Raw genomic sequence first — 22,208 nt, 5'->3', positions numbered from 1 at the left:
TTACAACTACTTACACCTAACTATCCTAAGGACATCACACACATCCATGCCCGAGGCAGGATTCGAACCTGCGACCGTAGCGGTCGCGCGGTTCCAGACTGTAGCGCCTAGAACCGCTCGGCCACCCCGGCCGGCCTCCCTTGCCCTCCCTTTCTTTCCTATCAGAGCTATAGGATTTGGACTATTTTCCAGATTTCCCTTACACCGTAATATTGCAATTTGCATGTCGAATCATGCAGAAAACTTCATTCCATGTTGACGTTTGTTGGTTGCCACTATCACGGCGTTTCACGTTCAGTGGCTAGCTGTGTCGATGTAGACGGAATTTCTTAGTTAAAGCTTGTCTGAACAGTGTATAAAACCTCAATATGACTGAATGAACCTTTTGCAGGACAGTTTGACGTTTCTCTAAAGTGCGAGACGCTCCAGAAGCCCTCTATCGCGGTGGCAGCTTTGCTGCGTGTGTTACCGAGCTGGACGTTGGGGCGAAGGCTCTGGTTCGGGGAGTGCGAAGACGCCCTGGCGGTCATCCACGGACTTACCAACGACACCGCAGAGCCACAGTTCACCAGAGACCTCCGGTGCTTCATCGCTGACGACTGTATTGATTCCTGCTCTGTGCCGGGGTACGTACGACACGGAAGGCACCAACCACCTATCTTATATCTAATCGAAATTAATTACAAAACAGTGTACATAGCAAAGGCACGATTGTTACAAGTTAACCCGTTTCGACCATTGCATGATCATCTTCAGACCTTCATACTGGTAGGCAATGGCTGTATGTTGATCAGGAACCGCTGAATGACGATAATGAACTTCTCTTTGGTTCAGCTGTTCCTGCTCCATGTACAGCCATTGTCAATGAATATGCTGTTGTAGGTCTGAAGATGATCATGTGATGCTCGATACCCGTCATCTCGTAATAAATGTCTTTGTGGTCTAGTCTCTTTAACGTCCGCCTCCGGTAACTCTGTGGTCAGCGCGACAGAATGTCAATCCTAAGGGCCCAGGTTCGATTCTCGGCTGGGTCGGAGATTTTCTGGTCATCAGTCTGCTGACTGGTTTGATGCGGCCCGCCACGAATTCCTTTCCTGTGCTAACCTCTTCATCTCAGAGTAGCACTTGCAACCTACGTCCTCAATTATTTGCTTCACGTATTCCAGTCTCTGTCCTCCTCTACAGTTTTTGCCCTCTACAGCTCCCTCGAGTACCATGGAAGTCATTCCCTCATGTCTTAGCAGATGTCCTATCATCCTATCCCTTCTCCTTATCAGTGTTTTCCACATATTCCTTTCCTCTCCGATTCTGCGTAGAACCTCCTCATTCCTTACCTTATCAGTCCACCTAATTTTCGTCTATAGCACCACATCTCAAATCCTTCGATTCTCTTCTGTTCCGGTTTTTCCACAGTCCATGTTTCACTACCATACAATGCTGTACTCCAGACGTACATCCTCAGAAATTTCTTCCTCAAATTAAGGCCAGTATTTGATATTAGTAGACTTCTCTTGGCCAGAAATGCCTTTTTTGCCATAGCGAGTCTGCTTTTGATGTCCTCCTTGCTCCGTCCGTCATTGGTTATTTTACTGCCTAGGTAGCAGAATTCCTTAACTTCATTGACTTCGAGACCATCAATCCTGATGTTAAGTTTCTCGCTGTTCTCATTTCTACTACTTCTCATTACCTTCGTCTTTCTCCGATTTACTCTCAAATCATACTGTGTTCTCATTAGACTGTTCATTCCGTTCAGCAGATCATTTAATTCTTCTTCACTTTCACTCAGTATAGCAATGTCATGAGCGAATCGTATCATTGATATCCTTTCACCTTGTATTTTAATTCCACTCCTGTTGTCCTAATCATCATCAATTCATCCTCATCGACGTGCAAGTCGCTGAAGTGGAGTCAAATCGAAAGACTTGCACCTGGCGAACGGTATACCCGACGGGAGGCGCTAGTCACACCACATTTACATTTTAGTCTTTTTTACGAGGGTCGTTCAGTAAGTAATACCTAACATTTTTTTCTCAGAACCTACTTATCGTGAAGTCAGAATTTGGTGACAATATACATCAACATGTCTTGTCCATGTCTCCATCTCGTTCTATGGCCGTACCCCAACGTTGTGGAAGAGCAAGTATTACCTGCTGGTAAAAGCTATTGCCATGTAGCAGAAACCATGTTTTCACTACATGACTGACACTCCCTTCATCTTCGAAGAGTATTTCTTGTAGAGAATCTTTAAGTGACCCAAGGAGATTCCGAGGTTGTCAGGCAGAATTAGGTCGTGAGGTGTATGGGTGTCACTGCCAGATAAACTTCCACTCAGTGGTGGCCTGTTCTAACCAATGTTCTTCCCACTAATCTCAGAACCAAAAGTGAAGAAGTGGAAATTTCCATAAGAACTCAGTTCTAAACAGCGTTTCACAGGCTGCAGTAACCGCGCGCCTGAAGTCATTAAGGGCCACTTTGGCTTGAAGTTCAGGCAATAGAAAATTCGGATACCACAGAGAAACGGAAAGAACGATGGGATTAAGAGCCACCCGGGATGCCTATCTAGCTCAAAAACAGACGCATAAGGTTGTAGAGTTTGGTCTACCACGTCGTGAATACTCAAGGCAAAACCACCTTCAAACGAAAGGTGTCGCTTTACCAAAATGTGGCAGTAGTTACGCATACCGCCTATAATTTACAGCGCAATAACTCATTCTAATACCCTGATTCATTTCCAATTACCTTTGTTCGAAGAAACGGGAGAAGGGGTCAGTTGGATTTTGCTTTCACCATTTTGTAGTACAAAATGTAATCAAGATTCAAAATATCACTTGTTACATCAGATGATTACGTTGTATTTCAAAGGTTGAACGACAAGGAGTGGAACGTGGAAACACTGGAAACTGATCTGAGGGAGCCTATCCTATCCCAGTTGCTGCACGCTGTTCGGCGCATCACAAAAGCCATAAAAACCAGGAGACGATGTGCCGAGGGACGTCAATGGAATTTTCTTCAGAAGTACTTGAACAAAACTGGTGAGTGACTTATTTGGGAGTATGTTCCTTGGAATTGCATCCTTGGATTCATGTAATCTTGTCGGTTTATCAGCGAAGATGATAAATAAGAAACTCATTTAAACGTTGCGACAATGTGACGCCATGACTCTCCTGATAACGCAAGAAGTATTCACGAAGTATAGTATTGTTAAAGAAAGTTTAGTGTATACATAACACCTCCTAGTACCACTATGGTCAATATGAGTCCACAAGCACTATGGAAAAATATAACTCTCTTGGTTTCTAAAACGTTGTTATTGTGGTATTCAGTCCTGAGACTGGTTTGATGCAGCTCTCCATGCTACGCTGTGCAAGCTTCTTCATCTCTCAGTACCTACTGCAACCTACATCCTTCTGAATCTGCTTGGTGAATTCATCTCTTGGTCTCCCTCTACGATTTTTAGCCTCCACGCTGCCCTCCAATGCTAAATTTGTGATCCCTTGATGCCTCAGAACATGTCCTACCAACCGATCCCTTCTTCTGGTCAAGTTGTGCCACAAACTTCTCTTCTCCCCAATCTTATTCAATACCTCCTCATTAGTTATGTGATCTACCCATCTAATCTTCAGCATTCTTCGGTAGCACCACATTTCGAAAGCTTCTATTCTCTTCTTGTCCAAACTATTTATCGTACATATTTCACTACCATACATGGCTACACTCCATACAAATATTTTCAGGAACGACTTCCTGACACTTAAAGCTATACTCGATGTTAACAAATTTCTCTTCTTCAGAAAGGCTTTCCTTGCCATTGCCAGTCTACATTTTACATCCTCTCTACTTCGACCATCATCAGTTATTTTGCTCCCCAAATAGCCAAACTCCTTTACTACTTTAAGTGTCTCATTTCCTAATCTAATACCTTCAACATCACCCGACTTAATTCGACTACATTCCATTATCCTCGTTTTGCTTTTGTTGATGTTCATCTTATATCCTCCCTTCAAGATACTACCCATTACGTTCAAGTGCTCTTCCAAGTCCTTTGCTGTCTCTGACAGAATTACAATGTCATCGGCGAACCTCAAAGTTTTTATTTCTTCTCCGTGGATTATAATTCCTACTCCGAATTTTTCTTTTGTTTCCTTTACTGCTTGCTCAATATACAGATTGAATAACATCGGGGAGAGGCTACAGCCCTGTCTCACTACCTTCCCCACCACTGCTTCCCTTTCATGCCCCTCGACTCATATAACTGCCATCTGGTTTCTGTACAAATTGTAAATAGCCTTTAGCTCCCTGTATTTTACACCTGCCACCTTCAGAATTTGAGAGTATTCCAGTCAACATTGTCAAAAGCTTTCTCTAAGTCTACAAATGCTAGAAACGTAAGTTTGCCTTTCCTTAATCTAGCTTCTAAGATAAGTCGTAGGGTCAGTATTGCCCCACGTGTTTCGATATTTTTACGGAATCCAAACTGATCTTCCCCGAGGTCGGCTTCTACCAGTTTTTCCATTCGTCTGTAAAGAATTCTCGTTAGTATTTTGCAGCAGTGACTTATTAAAGTGATAGTTCGGTAATTTTCACATCTGTCAACACCTGCTTTCTTTGGGATTGGAATTGTTACACTCTTCTTGAAGTCTGAGGGTATTTCGCCTGTCCCATACATCTTGCTCACCAGATGGTAGAGTTTTGTCATGACTGGCTCTCCCAAGGCCGTCAGTAGTTCCGATGGAATGTTGTCTACTCCCAGGGCCTTGTTTAGACTCAGGTTCAAAAAATGGCTCGGAGCACTATGGGACTTAACATCTATGGTCATCAGTCCCCTAGAACTTAGAACTACTTAAACCTAACTAACCTAAGGACATCACACAACACCCTCCATCACGAGGCAGAGAAAATCCCTGACCCCGCCGGGAATCGAACCCGGGAACCCGGGCGTGGGAAGCGAGAACGCTACCGCATGACCACGAGATGCGGGCTAGACTCAGGTCTTGAAGTGCTCTGTCAAACTCTTCACGCAGTACCGTATCTCCCATTTCATCTTCATCTACATCCACTTCCATTTCCATAATATTGTCCTCAGGTACATCGCCCTTGTATAGACCCTCTATATACTCCTTGCACCTTTCTGCTTTCCCTTCTTTGCTTAGAAGTGGGCTTCCATCTGAGCTTTTGATATTCATACAAGTCGTTCTCTTTTGTCCAAAGGTCTCTTTAATATTCCTGTAGGCAGTATTTATCTTACCCCCAGTGAGATCAGCCTCTACATCCTTACCTTTGTCCTCTAGCCATCCCTGCTTAGCCTTTTTGCTCTTCCTGTCGATCTCATTTTTGAGACGTTTGTATTCCTTTTTGCCTGCTTCATTTAGTGAATTTTTATATTTTCTCCTTTCATTAGTTAAATTCAATATTTCTTCTGTTACCCAAGGATTTCTAGTAGCCCTCGTTTTTTTACCTACTTGATCCTCTGCTGCCTTCGCTACTTCATCCCTCAAAGCTACCCATTCTTCTTCTACTGTATTTCTTCCCCCCAATTCCTGTCAGTTGTTCCCTTATGCTCTCCCTGGAACTCTGTACAACCTCTGGTTTAGTCAGTTTATCCAGGTCCCATCTGCTTAAATTCCCTCCTTTTTGCAGTTTTTTCAATTTTAATCTACAGTTCATAACTAATAGATTGTGGTCAGAGTCCACATCTGCCCTGGAAATGTCCTACAATTTAAAACCTGGTTCCTAAATCTCTTTCTTACCGTTATATAATCTATCTGAAATCTTCTAGTATCTCCAGGGTTCTTCCATGTATACAAACTTCTTTCATGATTCTTGAACCAAGTGTTATCTATGATTAAGTTGTGCTCTGTGCAAAATTCTACTAGGCGGCTTCCTATTTCATTTCTTACCCCCAATCCATAGTCACCTACTACGTTTCCTTCTCTCCCTTTTCCTACTACCGATTTCCAGTCACCCATGACCTTATAAATTTTCGTCTCTCTTCACTATCTGAATAATTTCTTATATTTCATCATGCGTTTCTTGAATTTCTTCGTCATCGGCAGAGCTAGTTGGCATATAAACTTGTACTACTGTAGTAGGCGTGGGCTTCGTGTCCGCCAAAATTTCTAAACTATTATTTTCAAAATATATTAATTTTTCCTTCTGAGTCAACTTTATCCAATTATGTCAATTAGTATATTTACAACATAATACAATTTGTTCATGGGTTTTGCAGTAAGTTTCACTGGAGTCGATATTAACCCAAAACTAAATTGTTCGTTTTTTTGTGTAACTTTTACGAAATTGAATGACATCTGTCACGGTGAACAGCTGCAATACTAAACACTTGAAGTATTCAAAATAGTATATCCACTTATTTTTGTACCCATTTTAGGGTATCTTTCCTTAGCTGTTATATCATTCCTGGTACCAATGGGGTCAATATAATGCCATAAACAGAATGGAACTGTGTATCTCTCTTGTTTACAAAGCAATTAGTTTCCAAATATGTGACTTGCTCCCTCTGAGTCGATTGTAACGAAGATGTTGATGATTAGTGGTTTAGTGCGCTACATGGCAAAGTCACAGCGTCAAATTGTATCCACAGATGTTTTGCTGGGTTTTATGTTTTCAGTACATTTAAATTTATTCACGACTTCTAGCAGTGAGTACCGCTTGTGTCAATATGACATCCGTCCAAATTTCTTTTTGTATGTCCACCATTCTGATTGGAGGTTTGAGAGATTTCGGCCATACACTTATGTAATAAAATGGAACACTCACAGGCGTCCTTACGATGTTATTTATTACATGGCTACTAGTTTCGGTACCCCAGTACCAGGCCTTAACTGAGGCTCAAGGCGTTAACTCCAACCACATACACAATTCATCAATGGCCAACATCTGTGAACTGGTTTTCGCATACTACCTGTAGCAAAGAGGTTTTGTCTCCAACATCTACTATCAACTGGTAGCCATATAATAAATAACATCATAAGGATGGCCGTAGGTGTTCCATTATCATATAAATTTCTTTTCGTTTCTTGAACCTAACATTTTTTAAAATAGAGTTATAGTGAACAGTTTCAGTATATGTTTTTATCTTAGTTCATTAAAATACTACCAATATATCCTGTGTAAGTTGTTAGGGGTCTTTACGACCTGAGTAGTAGTCAGTGGAAGAAAAACATCTTGGTAGTGAATGATAAGGTATGTTATGAAGCAGCATGAGCAACGGACGAAAAATTCAGATTTAAAATGAACGTAAACAGTCTTGACCGCAAGAAGCCTTTATTTTTATGGTTGCCGGTTTCGGTCATTTGCCGACCATCTTCAGACCTCGTACCATGATGGTAGGCGGTGGCGGTGAACGGAGCAGGTGTTACGAACTCCACGAACGTCAGCTGCTCAAAGGAATAACCATTAGAAACGGTTTCTTGTAGTCGAGACTATTTACGTTGATTTTAACGTACTTGGAAAAACCACGGTTCTCCGTTTGAAAAGTTCTCAAAAATTACTGAAAAATTCTACCGATAACCAGATTACACCTATGGTACCTAGTATGCTTAATAATCAACACAGACGTTGAGGACAAATTTCAGTTGATGGCAAATACGCTCGTCAGACAATAAGGGTCTACAAGATGCTTTCATCTAAATGTACATGGTTGCCACGCAGTTCACACTTAAAAGGCCTGGCACAGGGTTCATCGGACCACCTTCAGACTATTTCTCTACCGTCCCACACTCGAACAGTTTTTGGGAAAATGCGCACTTAAATTTTTAGGTACGACCACTGATTTCTCTTATTTTTTACGATAATTTTTTCTTCTTCTGTAGATTGTCGTCAATAAAATACATTCGTGTCCAGAGGAGAACGATGATGGTTGAAATTTTGTGGAAAGATCTCACCTCAATGAAAAACGCCTATGTGTTAACGATTGCCACCCCAACTCGCTTATCATATCCGTCATACTCTTTACTCCGTTTCTCGATGTTACAAAAAGAGGTGACCTTCTCTGGACTTTCTCGATGCCCTCTGTCAGTCCTATCTGATAAGAATGCCACACCACACAGCAGTATTCTTGCTGAGGATGGATAAGTGTAGTGTAGGCAGATACTTTAGTAGACCTGTTGCGTCTTCTATGTGTTCTGCCAGTAAATTGATTTGCGGTCTGCACAATATTTTCTATGTGATCGTTCCAATTTAAGTTTTTCGTAATTGAAATTTCGAGGTACTTAGCTGAATTGAATATATTTATGTTTTATATCGTGTAAGCGACACTTAACGCATACCGTTCAGTACTCATCTGGACGACTTCACACGTTTTGTTATTCAGAGACAAATGTCATTTCTCGCGCCACACAGATATCGTGTCTGTGTCATTTAACAATTGGTTTTGATCTTCTGATGACTTTGCTATACGGTAACTGACAGCATCATCTGCAAACTGTCTAAGAGGGCTGTCAAAAAAATGGTTCAAATGGCTCTGAGCACTATGGGACTTAACTTCTGAGGTCATCAGTCCCCTAGAACTTGGAACTACTTAAACCTAACTAACCTAAGGACATCACACACATCCATGCACGAGGCAGGATTCGAACCTGCGACCGTAGCGGTCGCGTGGTTCCAGACTGCAGCGCTTACAACCGCTCGGCCACTCCGGCCGGCGAGGGCTGTCAGATTGTCTCGTAAATTCATGTATAATTGAAGAAGTGTGTTCGTTCGTTTGTTTGTTTTTTTTTTTAATTCATACAAATCTACAGTTTTATTCACATCTTGATGAAATTGTGATACTTTACCTTCAAGACAAGAGGAAGCTTACAAAAGATTTCGTAACCTGACTTGAAACATATATATATGTTACATATAAAGGAGAAAGGTTATTACCAAACACTCTAAAAATCCATTGCCTATTTAGTTCACGTTTCTATACGATCCGCTAATGAACTTTTGGGCAGACATAGGCTACACATATTTTTTAACATACACCATATACAAATATGTACATAAAATATGTAAAGGAGAGACGTTGTTAACAAACATCTTGAAACGTACTTGACCGATTTACTTCATACTTCTTGGCTGATTTACTTCAAATTTCTACACTCAGATGGAAAAAATGTAGAATATTAATGAAGCATCAAACATGAAGCCGTGCTTAATGCGTAGCTAGAGGTCATCCCAAGTAGTACGTAAGTCTGTGCCTGACGTTCAAGAGCGGGCCCAAATGATTTTTCCTATTTGCTTTTTCTATGTTATTATTTTACTTTTTTGTCTAAAGAATTGCCTAATCAAATTTTAAGAGCCCTTACTGGGCAAGTGTTGACGTAGGTTAGTTGCTTGGGTTCATTTGTGCAGGGCCCGCTCTTGAACGTCAGGCACAGACTTACGTGCTACTCGGGATGACCTCTGGTTACGCATTAAGCACGGCTTCATGTCTATTCCATGTGCGTGGCTAGCACTCCCTTAAATCTACATCTACATCTATATCTACATCAATACTCCGCAAGCCACCTGACGGTGTGTGGCGGAGGGTACCTTGAGTACCCTTCTATTCCAGTCTCGTATTGTTCGTGGAAAGAAGGATTGTCGGTATGCCTCTGTGTAGGCTCTAATCTCTCTGATTTTATCCTCAAGGTCTCTTCGCGAGATATACGTAGGAGGGAGCCATATACTGCTTGACTCTTCGGTGACGGTATGTTCTCGAAACTTCAACAAAAGCCCGTACCGAGCTACTGAGCGTCTCTCCTGCAGAGTCTTCCACTGGAGTTTATCTATCAACTCCGTAACGCTTTCGCGATTACTAAATGATCCTATAACGAAGCGCGCTGCTCTCCGTTGGATCTTCTCTATCTCTTCCATCAACCCTATCTTGTACGGATCCTACACTGCTGAGCAGTATTGAAGCAGCGGGCGAACAAGCGTACTGTAACCTACTTCCTTTGTTTTCGGATTGCATTTCCTTAGGATTCTTCCAATGAATCTCAGTCTGACATCTGCTTTACCGACCATCAACTTTATATGATCATTCCATTTTAAATCACTCCTAATGCGTAATCCCAGATAATTTATGGAATTAACTGCTTCCAGTTGCTGACCTGCTATTTTGTTGCTAAATTATAAGGGAACTATCTTTCTATGTATTCGCAGCACATTACACTTGTCTACATTGTGGTTCAATTGCCATTCCCTGCACCATGCGTCAATTCGCTGCAGATCCTCCTGCATTTCAGTACAATTTTCCGTTGTTACAACCTCTCGATATACCACAGCATCATCAGCAAAAAGCCTCAGTGAACTTCCACAAGCTCATTTATGTATATTGTGAATAGCAACGGTCCTACGACACTCCCCTGTAGCACACCTGAAATCACTCTTACTTCGGAAGACTTCTTTCCATTGACAACGACATGCTGCATTCTGTTACCTTGGAACTCTTCAATCCAATCACACAATTGGTCTGATAGTCCATATGCGCTTACTTTGTTCATTAAACGACTGTGGGGAACTGTATCGAACGCCTTGCGGAAGTCAAGAAACACGGCATCTACCTGTGAACCCGTGTCTATGGCCCGCTGAGTCTCGTGGACGAATAGCGCGAGCTGGGTTTCACACGACCGTCTTTTTCGAAACCCATGCTACCATCAACATATCAGGCGGCCAGATTAAATACAGTAACAAGTTACTGAAACAATCAAGATAGTTTTCAGTTAACATGAATAGAACCCACCAAGGAACGATTCGACGACTCCGGTTCGATCACTTCGAGTAACATGCAACAGACGCGAAGGAAATCGGTCCTTCAAATCTCAAGGAAATCCCAATCACCGTCGGCAGCGGATCTCCATTGAAACGGCTAACCACTGCGCAGCAGCTGCCCACGCTACTCCGTCGTACCGACTCGGCCACTCGCCAGCGCCTCACGTCACTGTCGCTCACACAGCCGATACTCGAACTCAGGCCCGTGCAGAGCGAGCGCACCGCAGTTATACAGCCGTCCGCCAAAGATGCGAAGAAGACAAGTAGGCATCGAAAATCGACTCATAACGATCGGGATGACAATCAGAAGCTTCCTGGCAGATTAAAACAGTGTGCCGCACCGAGACTCGAACTCGGGACCTTTGCCTTTCGCGGGCAAGTGCTCTACCAAAGCACATGCCCGCGAAAGGTGAAAGTCCCGAGTTCGAGTCTCGGTCCGGTACACAGTTTTAATCTGCCAGGAAGTTTCATATGAGCGCACACTCCGCTGCAGAGTGACAATCTCATTCTGGAAACATCCCCCAGGCTGTGGCTAAGCCATGTCTCCGTAATATCCTTTCCTTCAGGAGTGCTAGTTCTGCAAGTTTTGCAGGAGAGCTTCTGTAAAGTTTGGAAGGTAGTAGACGAGGTACTAGCAGAAGTAAAGCAGTGAGGACGGGGCGTGAGTCGTGCTTGGGAAGGTGGATATTGACGTCTGCAGTCCCTTTAGCCATTTTAGTTGGTAGAGCACTTGCCCGCGAAAGACAAAGGTCCCGAGTTCGAGTGTCGGTCCGGCACACAGCTTCAATCTGCCAGGAAGTTTCATATGAGTGCACACTCCGCTGCAGAGTGACAATCTCATTCTGGAAACATCCCCCAGGCTGTGGCTAAGCCATGTCTCCGCAATATCCTTTCCTTCAGGAGTGCTAGTTCTGCAAGTTTTGCAGGAGAGCTTCTGTAAAGTTTGGAAGGTAGTAGACGAGGTGCTAGCAGAAGTAAAGCAGTGAGGACGGGGCGTGAGTCGTGCTTGGGAAGGTGGATATTGACGTCTGCAGTCCCTTTAGCCATTTTAGTTGGTAGAGCACTTGCCCGCAAAAGACAAAGGTCCCGAGTTCGAGTGTCGGTCCGGCACACAGTTTCAATCTGCCAGGAAGTTTCATATGAGCGCACACTCCGCTGCAGAGTGGTAATCTCATTCCAGAAACATCCCCCAGGCTGTGGCTAAGCCATGTCTCCGCAATATCCTTTCTTTCAGGATTGCTAGTTCTGCAAGTTTCGCAGGAGAGCTTCTGTAAAGTTTGGAAGGTAGTAGACGAGGTGCTAGCAGAAGTAAAGCAGTGAGGACGGGGCGTGAGTCGTGCTTGGGAAGGTGGATATTGACGTCTGCAGTCCCTTTAGCCATTTTAGTTGGTAGAGCACTTGCCCGCGAAAGACAAAGTCCCGAGTTCGAGTGTCGGTCCGGCACACAGTTTCAATCTGCCAGGAAGTTTCATATGAGCGCACACTCCGCTGCAGAGTGGTAATCTCATTCCGGAAACATCCCCCAGGCTGTGGCTAAGCCATGTCTCCGCAATATCCTTTCTTTCAGGATTGCTAGTTCTGCAAGTTTTGCAGGAGAGCTTCTGTAAAGTTTGGAAGGTAGTAGACGAGGTGCTAGCAGAAATAAAGCAGTGAGGACGGGGCGTGAGTCGTGCTTGGGAAGGTGGATATTGACGTCTGCAGTCCCTTTAGCCATTTTAGTTGGTAGAGCACTTGCCCGCGAAAGACAAAGGTCCCGAGTTCGAGTGTCGGTCCGGCACACGGTTTCAATCTGCCAGGAAGTTTCATATGAGCGCACACTCCGCTGCAGAGTGACAATCTCATTCTGGAAACATCCCCCAGGCTGTGGCTAAGCCATGTCTCCGCAATATCCTTTCCTTCAGGACTGCTAGTTCTGCAAGTTTTGCAGGAGAGCTTCTGTAAAGTTTGGAAGGTAGTAGACGAGGTGCTAGCAGAAGTAAAGCAGTGAGGACGGGGCGTGAGTCGTGCTTGGAAAGGTGGATATTGACGTCTGCAGTCCCTTTAGCCACTTTAGTTGGTAGAGCACTTGCCCGCGAAAGACAAAGGTCCCGAGTTCGAGTGTCGGTCCGGCACACAGTTTTAATCTGCCAGGAAGTTTCATATGAGCGCACACTCCGCTGCAGAGTGGTAATCTCATTCCGGAAACATCCCCCAGGCTGTGGCTAAGCCATGTCTCCGCAATATCCTTTCTTTCAGGATTGCTAGTTCTGCAAGTTTTGCAGGAGAGCTTCTGTAAAGTTTGGAAGGTAGTAGACGAGGTGCTAGCAGAAGTAAAGCAGTGAGGACGGGGCGTGAGTCGTGCTTGGGAAGGTGGATATTGACGTCTGCAGTCCCTTTAGCCATTTTAGTTGGTAGAGCACTTGCCCGCGAAAGACAAAGGTCCCGAGTTCGAGTGTCGGTCCGGCACACAGTTTCAATCTGCCAGGAAGTTTCATATGAGCGCACACTCCGCTGCAGAGTGGAAATCTCATTCTGGAGACAACCCTCAGGCTGTGGCTAAGCCATGTCTCCGCAATATCCTTTCCTTCAGGAGTGCTAGTTCTGCAAGTTTTGCAGGAGAGCTTCTGTAAAGTTTGGAAGGTAGTAGACGAGGTGCTAGCAGAAGTAAAGCAGTGAGGACGGGGCGTGAGTCGTGCTTGGGATGGTGGATATTGACGTCTGCAGTCCCTTTAGCCATTTTGGTTGGTAGAGCACTTGCCCGCGAAAGACAAAGGCCCCGAGTTCGAGTGTCGGTCCGGCACACAGTTTCAATCTGCCAGGAAGTTTCATATGAGCGCACACTCCGCTGCAGAGTGGTAATCTCATTCCGGAAACATCCCCCAGGCTGTGGCTAAGCCATGTCTCCGCAATATCCTTTCTTTCAGGATTGCTAGTTCTGCAAGTTTCGCAGGAGAGCTTCTGTAAAGTTTGGAAGGTAGTAGACGAGGTGCTAGCAGAAGTAAAGCAGTGAGGACGGGGCGTGAGTCGTGCTTGGGAAGGTGGATATTGACGTCTGCAGTCCCTTTAGCCATTTTAGTTGGTAGAGCACTTGCCCGCGAAAGACAAAATCCCGAGTTCGAGTGTTGGTCCGGCACACAGTTTCAATCTGCCAGGAAGTTTCATATGAGCGCACACTCCGCTGCAGAGTGGTAATCTCATTCTGGAAACATCCCCCAGGCTGTGGCTAAGCCATGTCTCCGCAATATCCTTTCTTTCAGGATTGCTAGTTCTGCAAGTTTCGCAGGAGAGCTTCTGTAAAGTTTGGAAGGTAGTAGACGAGGTGCTAGCAGAAGTAAAGCAGTGAGGACGGGGCGTGAGTCGTGCTTGGGAAGGTGGATATTGACGTCTGCAGTCCCTTTAGCCATTTTAGTTGGTAGAGCACTTGCCCGCGAAAGACAAAGGTCCCGAGTTCGAGTTTCGGTCCGGCACACAGTTTCAATCTGCCAGGAAGTTTCATATGAGCGCACACTCCGCTGCAGAGTGGTAATCTCATTCTGGAAACATCCCCCAGGCTGTGGCTAAGCCATGTCTCCGCAATATCCTTTCTTTCAGGATTGCTAGTTCTGCAAGTTTCGCAGGAGAGCTTCTGTAAAGTTTGGAAGGTAGTAGACGAGGTGCTAGCAGAAGTAAAGCAGTGAGGACGGGGCGTGAGTCGTGCTTGGGAAGGTGGATATTGACGTCTGCAGTCCCTTTAGCCATTTTAGTTGGTAGAGCACTTGCCCGCGAAAGACAAAGGTCCCGAGTTCGAGTGTCGGTCCGGCACACAGTTTCAATCTGCCAGGAAGTTTCATATGAGCGCACACTCCGCTGCAGAGTGGTAATCTCATTCTGGAAACATCCCCCAGGCTGTGGCTAAGCCATGTCTCCGTAATATCCTTTCCTTCAGGAGTGCTAGTTCTGCAAGTTTTGCAGGAGAGCTTCTGTAAAGTTTGGAAGGTAGTAGACGAGGTGCTAGCAGAAGTAAAGCAGTGAGGACGGGGCGTGAGTCGTGCTTGGGAAAGTGGATATTGACGTCTGCAGTCCCTTTAGCCATTTTAGTTGGTAGAGCACTTGCCCGCGAAAGACAAAGGTCCCGAGTTCGAGTGTCGGTCCGGCACACAGTTTCAATCTGCCAGGAAGTTTCATATGAGCGCACACTCCGCTGCAGAGTGGTAATCTCATTCTGGAAACTTCCCCCAGGCTGTGGCTAAGCCATGTCTCCGTAATATCCTTTCCTACAGGAGTGCTACTTCTGCAAGTTTTGCAGGAGAGCTTCTGTAAAGTTTGGAAGGTAGTAGACGAGGTGCTAGCAGAAGTAAAGCAGTGAGGACGGGGCGTGAGTCGTGCTTGGGCAAGTGGATATTGACGTCTGCAGTCCCTTTAGCCATTTTAGTTGGTAGAGCACTTGCCCGCGAAAGACAAAGGTCCCGAGTCCGAGTGTCGGTCCGGCACACAGTTTCAATCTGCCAGGAAGTTTCATATGAGCGCACACTCCGCTGCAGAGTGGTAATCTCATTCCGGAAACATCCCCCAGGCTGTGGCTAAGCCATGTCTCCGCAATATCCTTTCCTTCAGGAGTGCTAGTTCAGCAAGTTTTGCAGGAGAGCTTCTGTAAAGTTTGGAAGGTAGTAGACGAGGTGCTAGCAGAAGTAAAGCAGTGAGGACGGGGCGTGAGTCGTGCTTGGGAAGGTGGATATTGACGTCTGCAGTCCCTTTAGCCATTTTAGTTGGTAGAGCACTTGCCCGCGAAAGACAAAGGTCCCGAGTTCGAGTGTCGGTCCGGCACACAGTTTTAATCTGCCAGGAAGTTTCATATGAGCGCACACTCCGCTGCAGAGTGGTAATCTCATTCCGGAAACATCCCCCAGGCTGTGGCTAAGCCATGTCTCCGCAATATCCTTTCTTTCAGGATTGCTAGTTCTGCAAGTTTCGCAGGAGAGCTTCTGTAAAGTTTGGAAGGTAGTAGACGAGGTGCTAGCAGAGTAAAGCAGTGAGGACGGGGCGTGAGTCGTGCTTGGGAAGGTGGATATTGACGTCTGCAGTCCCTTTAGCCATTTTAGTTGGTAGAGCACTTGCCCGCGAAAGACAAAGGTCCCGAGTTCGAGTGTCGGTCCGGCACACATTTTCAATCTGCCAGGAAGTTTCATATGAGCGCACACTCCGCTGCAGAGTGGTATCTCATTCTGGGAACATCCCCCAGGCTGTGGCTAAGCCATGTCTCCGCAATATCCTTTCTTTCAGGAGTGCTAGTTCTGCAAGGTTCGCAGGAGAGCTTCTGTAAAGTTTGGAAGGTAGGAGACGAGATACTGGCAGAAGTGAAGCTGTGAGGACGGGGCGTGAGTCGTGCTTGGGTAGCTCAGTTGGTAGAGCACTTGGCCGCGAAAGGCAAAGGTACTGAGTTCGAGTCTCTGTCCGGCACACAGTTTTAATCTGACAGGTAGTTTCATATCAGCGCACACTCCGCTGTAGAGTGAAAATCTCATTCTGGGATGACAATCGATGGAGACTGGCGCCAGCAGCGCACCAGCTCACTAGGCAGCATAAACACTCCGTAAAATAGTGGAATATAAACCTTTTGATGAGTTTAACTATATCGAATTTTGCAGCTGATTTTTCAGATACCACAGCTATTATACAGGGTGTTACAAAAAGGCACGGCCAACTTTCAGGAAACATTCCTCACACACAAACAAAGGAAATATGTTATGTGGACATGTGTCCGGAAACCCTTACTTTCCATTTTAGAGCTCATTTTATTACTTCTCTTCAAATCACATTAATCATGGAATGGAAACACACAGCAACAGAACGTACCAGCGTGACTTGAAACACTTTGTTACGGGAAATGTTCAAAATGTCCTCCGTTAGCGAGGATACATGCATCCACCCTCCGTCGCCTGGAATCCCTGATGCGCTGATGCAGCCCTGGAGAATGGCGTATTGTATCACAGCCGTCCACAATACGAGCATGAAGAGTCTCTTCATTTGGTACCGGGGTTGCGTAGACAAGAGCTTTGAAATGCCCCCATAAATGAAAGTCAAGAGGGTTGAGGTCAGGAGAGCGTGGAGGCCATGGAATTGGTCCGCCTCTACCAAACCATCGGTCACCGAATCTGTTGTTGAGAAGCGTACGAACACTTCGACTGAAATGTGCAGGAGCTCCATCGTGCATGAGCCACATGGTTTGTCGTACTTGTAAAGGCGCATGTTCTAGCAGCACGGGTAGAGTATCCCGTATGAAATCATGGCGGTGAATCGAGGAAATACAGTACATACTGACGAAACTAAAATGAGCTCTAACATGGAAATTAAGCGTTTCCGGACACATGTACACATATCATTTCTTTATTTGTTTGTGAGGAATGTTTCCTGAAAGTTTGGCCGTACCTTTTTGTAACACCCTGTATATATCGGAGCCCTATCCTACGCGATTATAAATAATATAGCTCTTTCCCAATAGCCACAGACGCCACTAACCTCTCATGTCTTTTCATTTCGTCAAACTGCTGCTGCGAGTTTTCCTCATTTTCCAGTGTTCTGTCGACAGCTGCTACGCCACCTGCTACATAGCCAGTCACTGACAGACTCGCCGATGTTGGAATTATGGATGGAAGGAATCCACCGAGTGTTCTAGGCAATGGTAGGACACTAGGCGTCTTAATCAGTTACCCTTCCGAGTCCTATCTGCTGAAAGTGATTTTAAATGGCCTGGTGTGACCTTCTTCTTCTTCAGCTTATTCTTTGTCTTCAGTGAATGATGAGCAGCACTCGTAACTGAACTGAAGTTTACACCGATACCCAGTTTAAGTTTTGTGTGGAGTCCTTTATCTACTGCTAGTGTGATGCTATGCTGCCTAATAGCGATATCCCTACTTGAATTCGTTTCCATAAATCCGTCAGCTAAACTTCTATCGGCAGCGTGGCATCCTGGGAGATCTTCATTTGCTGCATACACAGTATCATGATGTCTGCAGACCTCTTGCCACCACACACAATTCACTTTTTTGGCTTTGTTCTTGATCTCCAGGTCATAATTGGGGATGTGACGTTGTGTAAGTAATTCGCCGACAGTAATACAACCTCTGTTGGTGTCTTACTATCATTTATGTTATCATACAGCACGGTTTGACATCTTTGATCTACGTGCTTGGCTACGTAGCAAATCATTGGCATCCACTCACCTGTTGTGTGATAACTGTCAGCAGAACAATATAACAGGAGCCTTATGCCCCTATCGCCTCATGAGACAGTCTACAACAAAGACAACTGGTTCACTAATTTTCTGGCAGCGCGGGATTAGCCGAGCGGTCTGTAGCGCTGCAGTCATGGACTGTGCGGCTGGTCCCGGCGGAGGTTCGAGTTCTCCCTCGGGCATGGTTGTATGTGTTTGTCCTTAGGATAATTTAGGTTAAGTAGTGTGTAAGCTTAGGGACTGATGGCCTTAGCAGTTAGGTCCCATAAGATTTCACACACATCTGAACATTTTTGAACACTAATTCTCTGTAATTCTACTGTATAGCTATTTGACTACTGCTGCTGTCCTTTATAAGTGCTAGGGTTCGTTATTTCACCTTTGGAAGCTGTAAATATCTCCGATGCCCAGTTGAGGAGTTGTAATTTCACTATTTCTGTCTTGCTTCTCTGAAATACGCACACATCAAAAAAAGCTTTGCGTCACCTCGGTTCCGAGAGTTCCGGAACCTGTACACAAAATTGGAACTGAGATCACCATAAACATCATTTCCGCCAATTTATTGCTCATGAAAACCACACATTGCATGTTGTACCATCGTACGGCGAGACCTGCAGAGGTGATGGACCAGATGGCTGTACACACCGGCACTTCTAATACCCAGTACCACGTCCTCTTGCATTAATGCGTGACTACATTCGTCATGCCATTCTATCCACAAGTTTGTCAAGGCACTGTCGGTCCAGATTGTTCCACTCCTCAACTGTGATTCGGCGTAGATCCCTCAGAGTGATTGGTGGGTCACGTCGTCCATAAACAGTCCTTTTCAATTTATCCCACGCATGTTGGTTAGGGTTCATGTCTGGCGAACATGCTGACCACTCTAGTCGAGCGATGTCGTTATCATGAAGGAAGTCATTCACAAGACATGCACGATGTAGACGAATGCCTCGCCAATATGCTGACGATATGGTTCCACTATCGGTCGGAGGATTGCACTGACGTATCGTACAGCTGTTACGACGCCTTCCGCGACCACCAGAGGCATCCGTCGGCCCAACATAATGCCACCCCAAAACGGCAGGTAACGTCCACCTTGCTGCACTCACTGGACAGTGTAGTGTGTCTAAGGCGCACAGTCTGACCGGGTTGGCTCCAAACACGTCTGCGACGATTGTCTGGTTGAAGGCATATGGGACTCTCATCATTGAAGAGAACGTGATGCCAATCCTGAGCGGCTCATGCTGCATGTTGTTGGACCCATCTGTGTATGGTGTCGTGGTTGCAAAGATGGACCTCGCCATGGACGTCGGCAGTGAAGTTGCGCATCATGCAGCCTACTGCGCACAGTTTGCGTCGTAACACGACGTCCCGTGGCTGCCCGAAAAGCATTATTCAACATGTTGGCGTTGCTGCCAGGGTTCCTCCGAGCCAAAATCCGTAGGTAGCGGTCATCCACTGCAGTAGTAGCCCTTTGGGGCCTGAGAGAGGCATGTCATCGATAGTTCCTGCCTCTCTCTATCTCCTCCATGTCCGAACAACATCGCTTTGGTTCACTCCGAGACGCCTGGACACTTCCCCTGTTGAGAGCCCTTCCTGGCTCAGAGTAACATTGCGGATGCGATCGAACCGCGTTGTTGACCTTCCAGGCATGGTTGAACTACAGACAACACGAGCGGCGTATCTCTTTCCTGCTGGAATGACTGGAGCTGATCAACTGCTGGGCAACCTCCGTCTAATAGGCGATGCTAATGGATGATTGTTCACATCTTTGGGCGGGTTTAGTGACATCTCTGAACAATCAAAGAGGCTGTGTCTGTGATACAATATCCACAGTCAAGGTCTATCTTCAGTAGTTCTGGGGGAATGAAAAACTTTTTTTGATGTGTGTGTAGGGAATCATCCACATTAAATTTCTGCTTACATGTATCTATCTTTCCAATATAACTTTACACGACAGTTAGGAGCTCATTATCATGAATGTCAATTGCTTTCCTTTCCGGGACACAGCTCGGTTGCCCAGGGCAATGATTTGTCTGAGGATAATAGTTAATTATAACGTCTATAAACATCCAAGTTCACGCTTTTATAGTCAAACATTCCATGATGCTTGCCTACATCTGAGGGAACGCTGACTGGTGGTTTGTTCCATATCGTTCCATCACCGTCTTATATTTTATAAAGTTCTTCATCATCATCTGTTTGAAAATTGTCTGGGATGTCATCGGTTCCACCGGCATCAACTGCGAAACACCTGTGCAACTGCCTTCCTCGTCTTTGTTTTCTCAGGTAAGACCCAAGAAAATTTCGGGTACATATCAGTAATCATTAATATATATTTGAAACTTTTGTTCTCCTGTAAATATTGATTGATATATATCTACCTTCCGTAAGTCACTCAAACCTCGAATTATAACTTGCCTACATAGGGATGTCTTGCATGCTGGTTTATGCAGTTCCTGAACAACTGTCTCCAGAATTATTATATGAAACGTCTTTCTCTAAGCTCTGACATTCATGAAATGATTTCATTCGATTTTGTTTTATCAGCTGTAGCCGATGCTCTGAGCACTTGTAAATTTTGTACTATTACTTTTGGGTCGCCAAATTAATTTTCTTATTCTGACAATGAATGTTGATAGTGTCACCACCAGGTATCCCCGATAATGCTGGTTTATTTATGTATTTGTATTCGGAAGTATTTTGTTTTTAGCTTCTACTACATAGTTCTCTCAGGTGTAGTATCTGATCAGAAATTTCAACATCTCTTGGTGGATACCTGTCGAGTTTTGTATTTTTTGAGCGTATTAGATCCAATTATATGAGAAAATCAGCCAGCTAGTTTTAAGCGTTAAGTTTTATTAACAGCCCTTGACCAATGTTTCAACTGCTGTGTCGTCCGAACAAGACACAGCCGGGGCAAAAGCACCACAGACGGAAAGGTGCGAGGTGGCGCCAGTGCTAGAGAGACTCGCGACTTGCGCGACTTCCACCAGCGCCACGGGCGGCGCTGAAGATGAGGATATCGACTTCTCCTCGGCCAATTGCCGGCCGACTACAATCCGCCAATGACAGGACGACAATGGGCAGAAGCCTTCTCGGAAGATGTAAGGGCAGCTCTCACCCACTTGGTTCATCATCCAGGGCTGACTCAGACGGGCAACGTTGTTTAGTGAACTCTCAGAAGTGAACAGACAGTGGTTGTAAATTGCATTTGCCATGTGCAGTGAAGTTTACCTAGGATTATTTGCACTTACCCATTGTGAGCCTTTTGTGTGTTGCAGATTAATATTTCAACAAGTCACAAGGATAAGTAAACCTTTTTAACTAATTTGTGTGACTTCGTTACTAATTTGTTGCAGTGTTATGGAACCGTCGTTCTCCTATCCTGTTACTAGGCCCTGGTGCATAGCTGTGTAACAGCGGCAGGAAGAAATTGTCTTAGCGGTGTACTGCACCAAAAGCCATTTCTCGAACTCACAAACTCGGCCTACCGTAACAACAGTGGTAACTCGGCGTCCACAGCAGTAGCGAAGAGGTCTTTACAAAATCAACAATCATAAAATTGCCTCCTTCGGTAGTACATGGACGTAATAACGCAATATTTATTTCAAAGTAAAAAAGAGTTACCAGGTTGTAAAGGATGTATAGAATCACTGGGTAAAAATATTATAAAAAAGGTAACTTACATATGTAGTCACATATTGACGATGAAAATTTCAGAGCTCTAAAATTTGTCGTCGCCAGTATATGATTTGAGCAATTTGTTTATTATATTTTTACCCACTGGTTTTGTAATTCTTTACACTTTGGTCATTCTTTTTAAATTGTGATTTAAAAATTTCCTCAATACGTGCGTATACTGCTGAAGAAGACAATTTTAGAATTAGAAGACGTCAAATCAAACACCTATCAGCCGTCCAAATTTCCAACTTGTTGTTTCATTGGCTTACCAGTTTCGGCGGTATATTACGCCTTCTTCAAGCCGCTGATCGATGTGTAGGAAGATTAGCACCTCTGGTCCAATGAAAATACAGGCCAGCATTCAGTGACTGGTATCTGTAGATTTTTGACACTGTGATGACTTCAGACACCACCTCCTGACTGTTAGTCAAACATTTTACAATTGTTGATATCATGTCAGGAGTTGTTAACAAACCTTTATACCGGCAAATGGTCTGCTGATTTCCTCAAATAATTCTCTATTACCAATATGTATAGAATTCTTAGTTAAATTTTCAGGCTGAGTAACCAGGATATACGTTTT

The 22,208-nt window shown here is 44.8% G+C and overlaps 1 protein-coding gene across 1 annotated transcript in view; it reads left to right on the top strand.

The window, feature by feature from the left end:
• The window catches only part of LOC126425187 (uncharacterized), a 90,493-nt gene that overhangs the window by 17,512 nt on the left and 50,773 nt on the right, over window positions 1-22,208 (top strand). Inside the window, exons 2-3 of the mRNA XM_050088142.1 lie at window positions 392-626; window positions 2,863-3,032. Coding sequence (XP_049944099.1) covers window positions 392-626; window positions 2,863-3,032 — 405 coding nt within the window. The remainder of the gene's footprint in view (window positions 1-391; window positions 627-2,862; window positions 3,033-22,208) is intronic.

The sequence above is a fragment of the Schistocerca serialis genome, chromosome 10, assembly GCF_023864345.2.
Source record: "Schistocerca serialis cubense isolate TAMUIC-IGC-003099 chromosome 10, iqSchSeri2.2, whole genome shotgun sequence".
NCBI lineage: Eukaryota > Metazoa > Arthropoda > Insecta > Orthoptera > Acrididae > Schistocerca > Schistocerca serialis.
This window is presented reverse-complemented; position numbering and strand designations above follow the sequence as displayed.